The 12315-nt window shown below is 43.3% G+C and overlaps 1 protein-coding gene across 1 annotated transcript in view; it reads left to right on the forward strand.

The window, feature by feature from the left end:
• The window catches only part of LOC311137066 (thromboxane-A synthase-like), a 93933-nt gene that overhangs the window by 7073 nt on the left and 74545 nt on the right, over positions 1 to 12315 (forward strand). Inside the window, exon 2 of the mRNA XM_084171396.1 lies at positions 140 to 282. Within this exon, the coding sequence (XP_084027522.1) occupies positions 188 to 282 (95 nt within the window). The 5' untranslated portion in view covers positions 140 to 187. The remainder of the gene's footprint in view (positions 1 to 139; positions 283 to 12315) is intronic.

Consider the following 12315-nt stretch of genomic DNA (forward strand, 5'->3'; position numbering starts at 1 on the left):
GTTATTTTTTGCTAATTTATTTTATTTTAATCCAAATATCAGTTTCGAATAAGAGCAATTTTCAATTACCCCTCATTTTTACCATTCCTACATACTCGCATAAATACAATCTCTTCTCTACCTTCTCTTCTCTCTATAGGAGGTATTTGGCCGGTGTTAGTGTTGGTCTGAGGTGGTGATCGGCATCATGGAGGTGGTTATGAACATCCTGAAGATGCCAGTGCCCAGTGGAGTGTCTGTGTCCCTGGGCCTGTTCATGATCTTCCTGGCTCTGCTCTACTGGTAATATGATGTCTTCTGCCTCTAGTCTACACTACCGGTCAAAAGATTTAGAACACCTACTCATTCAAGGGTTTTTCTTTATTTTTACTATTTTCTTCATTGTATAATAATAGTGAAGAGATCAAAACTATGAAATAACACATATGGATCATGTAGTAACCCAACAAGTGTTAAACACATCAAAATATATGTTATATTTGAGATTCTTCAAATAGCCACCCTTTGCCTTGATGACAGCTTTGCACACTCTTGGCATTCTCTCAACCAGCTTCACCTGGAATGCTTTTCAAACAGTCTTAAATGAGTTCCCACATATGCTGAGCACTTGTTGGCTGCTTTTCCTTCACTCTGCGTTCTGAAATCATCTCAATTTGGTTGAGGTCAGGGGATTGTGGAGGTCAGGTCATCTGATGCAGCACTCCATCACTCTCCTTCTTGGTAAAATAGCCCTTACACAGCCTAGAGGTGTGTTGGGTCATTGTCCTGTTGAAAAACAAATGATAGTCCCACTAAGCCCAAACCAGATGGGATGGAGTATCGCTGCAGAATGCTGTGGTAGCCATGCTGGTTAAGTGTAAATATATCACAGACAGTGTCACCAGCAAAGCACCCCCACACCATAACACCTCCTCCTTCATGCTTTACGGTGGGAAATACACATGCGGAGATCATCTGTTTACCCACACCGCATCTCACAAAGACACGGCGGTTGGAACCAAAAATCTCCAATTTGGACTCCAGACCAAATGACACATTTCCACCGGTCTAATGTCCATTGCAATTTGACCATGAAGGCCTGATTCACACAGTCTCCTCTGAACAGTTGATGTTGAGATGTGTCTGTTACTTGAACTCTGTGAGGTAACTCTGGGTCTTCCATTCCTGTGGCGGTCCTCATGAGAGCCAGGTTCATCATAGAGCTTGATGGTTTTTGCGACTGCACTTGAAAAAACTTTCAAAGTTCTTGAAACGTTCCATATTGACTGACCTTCATTTCTTAACGTAATGATGGAATGTCATTTCTCTTTGCTTATTTGAGCTGTTCTTGCCATAATATGGACTTGGTCTCATACCAAATAGGGCTATCTTCTGTATACCCCCCCCCCCCCCCCCCCCCCTCCACAAATTAACTTTTACGAAGGCACTCCTGTTAATTTAAATACATTCCAGGTGACTACCTCATGAAGCTGGTTGAGAGAGGGGGGGGTTTAACACTTTTTTAGTTACTACATGATTCCATATGTGTCATTTCATAGTTTTGATGTCTTCACTATTATTCGACAACGTAGAAAATAGTAAAAATAAAGAAAAACCCTTCAATGAGTAAGTGTTCTATATAGTGTATATAGAACAAATCCAAAACTCAGCATGTATTGTATACAGATGTGTGTGTGTGTGTTGGTACTGTATGTGTTTTTCAGTTTAGTATGTGTTGTGCTTATGACATGATATGCATGACATATTCAAGCAAATACAATAATGTATAGTATATTGTAGCAGTGTCATCTTGTCATGTCATTATATTACATATTGATGTACTGCAGGGGTTTTCAACAGGCGGCCTGCGGGCCAATTTGTGATTTTTTTGAAATTTTAGTTTTTGGTCAAAAAAGACTGTCAAATCACCAGGAATTCAGAAAAACTGTTAGGAAATGTGTTCCCAAGTATTCCCACAAATATTATTTTTGTGACATATGTGATCGTGTCTCAATGTAATCAAGTTATGAATTGATTGTTATTTTCACATTTGCAGTGCACAAATAATAATAATAATTTTAAATTGGTCCGCGGCTGAATCTAGTTGCCTATCCCTGATGTACTATATGTCACAGATCTACAGATCTACATGTCACAGATCTACAGATCTACAGATCTACATGTCACAGATCTACAGATCTACAGATCTACATGTCACAGATCTACATATGTTACAGTATGCATGCTACTGTTCTAAGCTTTGATTTTGAGAATGGTAAATTTTAGTGCACAGAAGCCAGGATGTCATAATAATTGTAGGGTGCTCAAATGACACACACTACAAGTCCTCAATTCAGTCCCTCAATTCAGGGTAGGAGGTTAATCAGCATGAACCAATCAAAATACAACATTTTGCTTATTCTCAACCTTCATCACATCTGACTAAAAGTGAGAAAACCACTTTGCAGAAGGAGCTCGTTTAATTTCAGCCCCACATTAGCAAGGATTAGTAGTCGTCTAGGCCAGCCATGCGAGATTGATGCTCTGTCATACAAAGTAGCGAGAGAGGCTGACAAGCATGTTCTCTCTCTACAGAGTATGGAGACTGACTGAACACTGTTGGGTGTTCAGTGTTGTGGAAAATGTTGTTTTGTAGAGCTAGCATAAAGCCTGCTGTTTGTGGTGTACCGGTGATACACTTGGTTTCTCTTTTAACTTGTGGGTTATACATTACATACTGTAGGTTTCCACTTCACATGTAAAGCAGTATCAGGCACCATGTTGAAACTGTTGGTTTTGAAGATGCCGACTACAGACAAACACACACTCAGTTCCTAAGGACAAGTCAATTCCTGTCTGTTGGCAAAGCTGCTATTCAGTTGCAGCAAATCAAAGAGGCTGTGTTATATAAGGTCCTCTTAAGCTATCACAGCCCAAATGAAGATTTATATCTGACGATGAAACTAACTTGCATGGGGGCCGTCATGACACCAGGGTTAGAAATGACAAGATTTAGGAGAGGCAATGTCAATTTGTCTCTGGCACTCCTTCATAGTCATAAGCCACATCAGATAATTAAGTTAGCCATTTCTCTGGGAAATCAGAACGCTGCCTTGTTTTGCAGTGAAGTCCAGTCCTTTTTCATTTACTTTAAATGAATACTCTCATACTCTCCACGCTCGAAACGTCAACATGTATTAATTATCTTTATCTCCAAGAAATGGCTTATTCACAGTTGCAGCGTTGCTGGCAGTTTTAGTACAGGGGTGTTTTCAACAGCAAGAAGCAAACATTCGCTCTCTGAGGAGTCCTAGGGCTAGTCTTGGCCCCAGCAGTGTGTGCCCAGTCAGAGTTTCACACAGCTCAGGCTGAACCTCAGGTGAACCCTCCCTGGGACCAGACTCCACCTCTCTCTCATGGCACACCCAGCAGCTGAATGCTCAGCCCTGTCTGCCTAGAAGACCATAGGACAGAGTGCCACCTACTGGTCAGTGGGGTATTGACCTGTCCGCCTGGTTAAACAGGGTCATATTCATTAGGCACCAAATGGAAGAAAACAGACTGAAACAGGGAAGGACTACTAAATGTGTCCATTCTCTGTTTTGCTACAGTCTGCCCTAATGAATACTACCCTGGTTTATTTCCACCATATAATCCTTTGATATTCTGTTCATGCGTTTTATGGAGGGATCACATTCTGTTCATTACAAAAGGACAGTTTTCTCCACATGGTTTGGGAAGGTCCAGTCATGTTATTTACTTCCTCTCTGACTCAATTTTCCATTGCTTTGCCCCTCATTTCTCTCCTTGACTCATGTAAGTTTGATGGCGAAATTCTCTGGCTGTTTGAGGATACAGAGAGACGTTTCTATAGCTTAGGTAACAGGGGATATTTCCACCACATTGCCACCTGTGTGTGTTCTCCATAGGGTCTCCCCAATACGCTAGCTTTAAGTGCAGTGTGAGTTTTGTGTGAAATACAATCCCCCCAGCACACATGCAAAGTGACTGAACTCCCCCCTCACCATCTCTCTCACACACACACATAGACACACACACACATACGTAGACACACACACACATACACATACACCCTCCTCCTCCTTTGTAACTTTAGACATTTGTTTTCCTGTCCCGCTGTCCCCTCGAGAAAGTGTGCTAAACTATGTAGCGAAATGAACTCTGGAAGGAACACAGTGTGTGTTACCCAACCAGGGTCCATTCACTGGCCAGTCAGTCCAAGTGGAAAGGATGACATAGCCGCCGATGATCTCATGACAAATGAACTGACTAGGGCTGGGATATCCAAGTGTCATCGTTGTTGGATACTCTAACCATAGTCACCATTTCAAAGTTTATAATAAAGATGGTGATATCATTGGATGTTCAGACACAGAGCCATATTGCCTTTATAAGACTTAGGTAGCATCCCATATATAAATTAATGTAGGGAGGTTTGGTATAAAGAGATACTCCTTTAGTCTGATTTTGATATCAAATCATGGCTATAAAATGGTCAGTATCCTGGCCACATTGTTCTGGGATGTCAATGTATGTGGGAGCTTCATATTCTGCTCCATCCATGTGTGCTTTCACATGCACAGTTCTCTGGATTGGACTCTGACATCATGCATGACCAATATGTTTAATTAAGGCTGAATCTACAAGCAGATGGGATAACAGTGGCTTAGCTTGTTGAAATAAGCAGATGCCCTGTGTGCAATAATATCCCTCATTGGAAATATGCAGTAAGAGATTGATCAGATCAAAAACGTTTCATCTCACTCCTAACGTGCATTGCCAGTGCTCTAAGAATATTGTGTGTACGTTTGTGTGTAGATGCGTCTGAGTCTTTACAGCTCCCCCTAATAAACCCTAAACTCCTGAAGAATAAAAGGAAGTAACAACAGGCAGGCAGTAGCCAAGGTGGCAGAACTGGGCATCATAAAACCCCACCCTATGGAGAAGCTCAGTCTGGAGCCTCTTCAGGCAGAGCCATAGCACAGTCTCTAATCAGACCTGGGTTGAAATACTATTCGAAATCAGTTCAAATACTTTATCCGGGCTTGATTGAGCTTGCCTGGCGCAATGGGACCAATAGAGTAGTCCTAAAAGTGCAAACCCAGCCCCATCTGGAACTCCAGGCAGACAAAAAGCAAAAGCTGAAATATTTTAAATAGTATTTGAACCCAGACTAATAAACCCAGGGCAGCTGACTTGGCAGCGCTGCGCCATGGTGCTCCGACGTCCTGCAGTTTGACTTCCGTTGTCATTGGCCGAGCCCTGTGGAGTGCTTATTGTTTAATTGAGGCTGGTTGGACAGCTCGTCCATCACACCTGCTAATCATATCACTGACTGCACACCTCACACATCACACCTCCCCGACAGACAGACAAGCTGCCCTGCTCAGCCATTTTTATTTGAACATGTTTATTAATACTGAATATGGTCCACGACTAAAATATCACAGAGACCGACCCACTGAACTGTACAGTTCATCCTTCCAAGTCGACCAAAGTGTGTACAAGCAGCGAGAGTTAGATTAGAACTGAGGCTTGGGCTTGACATGCTATGGACAATGGCTCATTATAGTTATTCTCCTCATGACATCCAACCTGACAGACTGACAGACACTTGAACCCTTGTGCGCCGCAGAGCCAACAGGAAAGAGGAGGACTGTACACCAGATAAAAATAAAAATAGTTTGGACACAAGTTAATTAATTTTTACAGAAATATCATTGCATTCACAATGAAATTGTCCCAATAAGGCCTTCCCAAGTTCTGAACTTTGAGTAGACATTAGTTGTAGTTCTTATGGTACTATATCTAGAAGCTACTCTCAGTACAATGCTAGTCGGGGGGCGAGGCTGATTAGCCAAGGCACTCTCTTTATGACTGAGCTGACGTCAGAGAGAACGTGTTTATTTTTCCGTGATGGATGAAGTGTTTCACACCACAGCTTGTCTTCCTGTTGCACTCAAGTAGCCATCCCCTTTAAAGCAACAATCAGCAGTTGAAACAATAACAAAGTGTTTTCCTCGCCCCTGTTTCGGTAAAAGGCTGAGGGATGTGGCTGGAGAAATGTAACCACGGGGCTGGAGCAATGACTGACCATCCATGATATGAAATTCACAGTTCTAACCATGTTTTGAGGCTATATAGTGTTTGTTTACATTTTCTTTGTTTACAAACATTGGAGTAAAACAAGTTTATATTTTGGGTTCTGATGGGGTACGACAGATGAACTAAGCTCATGAGGCATTAGTAAGTTATAATCTTCAAGAATCAATGGGTACATATCATTAATTTATAGGTCTACAAATGCATGTAGCAACTGCAGATTGCCCCTTTAATGGGCCAACAACACTCACTTAGTCACCTTTACTTTACTTTGGGGAAACTTCGTGAGTAAATAGCTTTGTTCTTACTGTTGTTCTGGTGCGTGGATAGATCGTTGCAGAGGTGACAAAGGGAGAGAGAAACACTGTGTGTGTGTGTGTGTGTGTGTGTGTGTGTGTGCGTGCGTGTGCGTGAGGTTGGGGATCTATGTGACTCATAATTACTGTAAATCGAAAAGCGGTGCCAGTCACGTGCATTTGTTTTGAGGCAGCATGACTCCCCATCGCAGTGTGACTCTCCATCTCTGTACAATACACCATCTCTGTACAATACACCATCTCTGTACAATACACCATCTCTGTACAATACACTGCTCTAATAGAACAGTGTGACAGACCAACCAATAGCACTTTCTCTCTGCCATCATTGTCAACCATTCTCTCAATGTAAACCCTCACTCTCCACACATTTCCTCGTCGCTGACTTTACCTTTGTGGTTCATTTCGGTCTCCGGCTTTGTTTGTGGAAGCTCATTGGAGCGACACTGAGTAGCCCCCTGGATGGTGGATCCGTACTGCAGCTGTGGCACTATCCACATCACAATAGAGGGATGGCAGACATTGCATTGGTCCAGAGCAGTGATTTGTGTGTTTGAATAACAGTCTTAACAGTCTTACCACAAGGCTAATGACTGCAGTGGGAGACTATGATGAGAGAGGAGAAGCATGCTCTGTCCAATAACTGGGAACCAGTAGTCATCATGGCACCAGTTGGGCCTCTGGTTAACAAAACTCAAAAGAGTAATGCTGCTAATGTAATGGAGATGAACCATGTCCTAGGGGAGAGTGTTCAGTGTGAGGTGGATGTGCATACATTGAAAATGATTATAAAGAGAGATTTAATTGATTTTCACCTGAGGCCGTCCTCTTCGACTGTCTATGTATGTGGATAAAATACTATTATGAGCTGTAGCCAATATGCTGATGTCTCAAATTATTCCCCCGGTTTCTATCGGGGTACGAAAGCTGCTAAAACACTTTGTCTGTGGTGGGATTGTGTAATGTTTGATGAATAGTTTGTGTTAAAGTGGATTGGGTTGTCTGGACACTTTTCCTTATCAATAACTGAAGGAGATGGTTCTTGAACCAAAAGCATTGATTGTTCTGAGTGTGTGTGTCCGTGTGCATGCGGGGTCGATAGGGTGCATGCTTGTGTGTGCATCCTAGTGTCTATACGTGTGTCTTTCTGAGTCGGTATGTGTGAAGCCATTGTTTTATCAGGGTTAGTATTCATGGGTTGGGGATTGCAAACCGGCTCAGTTATTGATGTGGCTCATTGCTTTTCTGCGCGGCACAATGGATGCTGTTGATTGATGGTGTGGTACGATGGATTGGGTGACATGTACAGCTATGGGCTACACCCCCAGCTACACGGCCTCACGGCTCCATGGCTCCATAATGAAGACAGCTCTTGTCGGATAATGAAGAACGTATCGCCTTTTATGGTATGGAGAAAAGCCGTGTTCAGACAGGAACAATTAATATTCACGGCAGGGAGATATAAATTGAGCTAGACAAGGCCTGGGTATATAAATGTGTAAAGTGAAGTTCGTTTTGCGAGACATTTTATAGATAAAGCATTAAAAGTAGAAAATTGTTTTTAAACGTGTGCATGGTTTTCTCCTCTGACAAAACAACAGCTGATTCAAAGGGGGTGTGGCAGATATCGAAACAATTCCGCGGTAGGATACACTTGTGCTTCCTCTCCAAAAGGAGGCTATCGAGGGGAGGACCGTCTTCCGTTCGCCTATAAACTAATTGACACACCACTCGACCACTTATTGGTTTCCGGGTCACAGAGGAGAGAGGACGGAGGAGAGAGGACGGAGGAGAGAGGACGGAGGAGAGAGGACGGAAGACTGACTCCCCCCCATCCCCCGGTCTCTGGTTGTTGTCTTCTGTATGCTGGTATGCAGGCGTTGCAGCTCCACAGTTAAACAATCAGAGGAGCGCTCTGCCTCTCCAGATAAAACGGAACTCTCCAATGCACTGTGACAGCCAGCCAGGCCTTGGGACACAGACACACAAACACACACACATGCACAGACAAAGGCAAATCTTTCACACACGGCTCCACACCAGCACAAACCACCTACTTCCATGCTCCTACTGTTTCAGCCAGCACACAGCATTATGGGGGACTCACCCCTCCCTCCATCCTCCTCCAATCGACCCATCTGGACCCATCCATTCATTTCCCTATGTGTCTCCAGTGGGAAGGCGGGGCTCAGGCTGACAGATCTCCATGTGACTGATGCTGCACACTTCCCCTCTGGTTGAGTGGGTGTGCCTTCATGTTTGTGTGCTTGCGTTTGCAAATGGTGGCTAGTGTCTGGAGAGATTATCCAGCGATGCACAAATCAATGAGCACATATTAATGCCGATTTTATGAGGCACTTAACAATGAAAAAAGCAATATGCTATGACATGGATAATCCAAAGGGGCATCAAAGGCATTGCAAAGCAATTATAACAACTCTGCTCTTCGCCTGTGCGATTTACAGACATGCCTTAAACCACTGTCTGATACCAACAATATTTTTCAGGAAGTGTTTGTATGATTTTTTCTGTTACCACTTTTTGTACACTGCTTGGATTTTGAGTTTGGTGTGTGTGTGTGTGTGTGTGTGTGTGTGTGTGTGTGTGTGTGTGTGTGTGTGTGTGTGTGTGTGTGTGTGTGTGTGTGTGTGTGTGTGTGTGTGTGTGTGTGTGTGTGTGTGTGTGTGTGTGTGTGTGTGTGTGTGTGTGTACACATGTCCATGTGCCTTTACTCCAAGGGAGGTGTGTGTGTGGGTGGTTGTCAGATGCAGTCAGAGAGGACTGATTGTGTTTGTCGCTAATGATGGATGCCTCTGAGATGTCTCTGATTGCATGTTGGCTCAATGGCAATTCGCACGCACACACACACACACACACACACACACACACAGCAACTGCTAAGAATCATACTGGGTTATTCATAAAGAGAAACAGCATCGCGACATGCATGGTGAAGAGGACATAATAATAGAACAATATAAATTGCCTTCTGTACGAGGGAAGCTCTGATGGTAAACACATGACAACTACAAGAACCAGTGGGGAGCTGGGTTGTGTTCATTATGGCAAGCAATGGAAAAGGTTTTGCTACGGAAAATGAAAATCAATGTTTTATTTATTAGACAAGTCCAGGTAGTCCCTCCTGGTTTCAGTCTGTTTTCTTCCGTTTGATGCAACCCTATGGTTTACCCATGATGCCCTGGAAGCGCCCCCTGTCCTCACCCTCTGATTGGCTGAATCTCACATTGCCAGATCTGTGGGGTTGTTTGATGGAGGTGTGTCGTCCTATTCTCTGACCCTTCTCATTTCAGTAGCAGACAGATAAAACAGCCCCGCCAGCTGCAGCCCTTCAATCTAAATGAGACTCCAATCCCCCTGACCACCAAATGACCTGTCCTGTGTGTCTGTGTGTGTGCAATGTGTGTATGTGTGTGAGTGGGAGACAACTCTATAAATCAGTATTTTGTTCATCACAAGGAGGACTCACAACCCAAACACCAGAGTCTGAGTATGAAAAATTCACCATCCACTCTATTACATTTTTATATAACCAACATTTTCTGTTTTAATTCTGGAGGAGTGAGTCCTGTCTTTTCTCAGCGTTGTCTGTGTCTCAGAGTGCGTCATTGGATGTTGCTGAGAAACCCCTGGTTTCCAGGTGAAGCTGCTCCTCTCTGTCATGGGTCGGACTGGGGAGATGATCAGTGAACTATGGCTGCAGCCGTTTGTGCGCACAGCTGGCTGAGAGACAACCCAGTGTGTCTGTGACTCCCTCACACCCAGTCAATCAAATGGAGAGCTACGAGTCAGTCATGCAGTAAAACTCTGTCTTATCACGTGTTTGCATAACATTTCTGTGTGTTATTGAATTATTGCTGCAGGCTCAGAGCTGTCATGAAGGTACCCTCTGTTCTTGGCAGACCCACCTAGAGTGGTTCTGTTTTTCACCCACTGTCCCTCTTTACCCTTCCTACCTGACCCCCTCTTTCACACACACAAGCTGTGTGTGACTGCAGCATAACACTGTGAGCTAGGTCAACCGTGATACAAGTCAGTATTCGACGTCTGAGGACGTCGGGAGATGACGTGGAAACTGTCCACTAGGGGCAACAGTGAGCACTGTTACCTTCAAGTAGGTTTCATGTTTTGCTAGGGTGTGGTGAATGGGCGTAAGCAATGTTCCCTCTAAGCTGCGCGTGTTTGCGCAGCCCCCCTAGGACTGCTGTGCAGAAGAAATATCAGCCAGCGCAGAGAAGCATGAGATTGAACTTCACTCAACTTTCTAGAGTTTTCCCCTTTAGTTAACACTATCAACGTTTCTCTCTACTGTGGGAATTGTGCTCGAATTAATGTAATATTAGCCACTTTCAATGTAACATACCGAAACAAAACGAACTATGCATTGCCAGGCACAACTCAGGCCCGTACTCTACACATACCGGTGTGCCATAACCAATCAGAGCTGCAGTAGGACTATATGCAAATAGTCGTTGCCATATATGGATATGTGCCATTTACTTTGAACTGGACTGTGTTTACAGCATGAGCGGTAGTGAGTAGATGGGCTTGTTTTGAGATCAAAGCGAGAGATGCATGTAGCCACGTGTGCACATTTGTTCATATTCTTTGCTAGTTAGTATTAGCCCAGTTATATCAAATGTCTAGTCAACAATGGGGGAGTGGTTGCTTCCTACAAGAGCACAAAATGTTTGCATTTCTAGCCATCTTTTAAAAGTGAGTCAGGTAAAGAGCTTTTTTTTATGTCTTAAAGGGGCAGTGTTGTATTTTGAGACAGGCTTGAATAAGTTAAGTAGCCAATAGGCAGAGGGTAGCATAATTTGTCTGATTCTCTGTAATAATGGTATGGGAATAATAATGAATTTCATTTTGTATAGTGGTTTCTTGCATCAAAGGAAGGACAAGTGGATAAACAGGTTAATGTCAAGCACTGCATGTTTTTTTTTTAAGTCTCATGGAATGTAGGCCTACATTGAACACCACACATTTGCTTCTACTGTAGGCGGAATGATAGACCAGCTATTTCCATGTTAAAATGTTATGGGATGCATTTTTCTCCATTGTTTTTGTTAGTAGGCCACTCTGGTAGGCCTACATTATGAACAACTAGCCACAGTAGCCTACTTGACCACTGTTAAAACTGTAACTTAAAGTGGGTACAGCCTCAGTGTTCACAGTAAACGCGTGCCGGAAGTTGCACAGATATTTCACAATGTTTAAGTTTGCGCTCAGCAGACCTGAAATTTGCTCAGTGCCCAAAAATGTGTGCGGGAACATTGGGCGTAAGCATCTGCCTCTGATTCCAAAGGTAACAAGTTTGAATCCAGCCATAGAAAGTTGTTTTTGATATTTTTGTTTTAAGCCTATCCCAAACCTTAACCCTTACCTGAACAATTTGGAGTTAATGCCTAACCTTAAGATTTTCGAGTTAATGCCTAAACTTAACCTCAAGTTTGACGTTTGCAACAACTTCGAAATGTGATGTTTGAGAAACATGGATGAACATCTAATTCTGAAGTGAGACTGTGAGAGCTAGTTGAACACTGTGTGGCCTAATGTATGTAGCATAACTCAGCACATCTCTTTGTAGCACAGTACATCACAGCTTAGCCTGGTTAACCAGAACATGTGATGTAGCATAGTACGTTTCAATCTATTTCCCTTTTCCTCATAATTCAATGAAGCCACAGTATAGTATGTTGGTTTCTAGGCTATACAGTATGTCAATCATATAGCAGCTATGCTCCAGCCTCCATTCTGCTGCCGTGGTGTTGTAGGAACAGTAAAGCCTTGGTCTCATAGGAGTGTGTGTGTGTGTGTGTGTGTGTGTGTGTGTGTGTGTGTGTGTGTGTGTGTGTGTGTGTGCGTGTGTGTATGG

Source organism: Coregonus lavaretus (assembly GCF_964263955.1).
Source record: "Coregonus lavaretus genome assembly, chromosome: 11".
NCBI lineage: Eukaryota > Metazoa > Chordata > Actinopteri > Salmoniformes > Salmonidae > Coregonus > Coregonus lavaretus.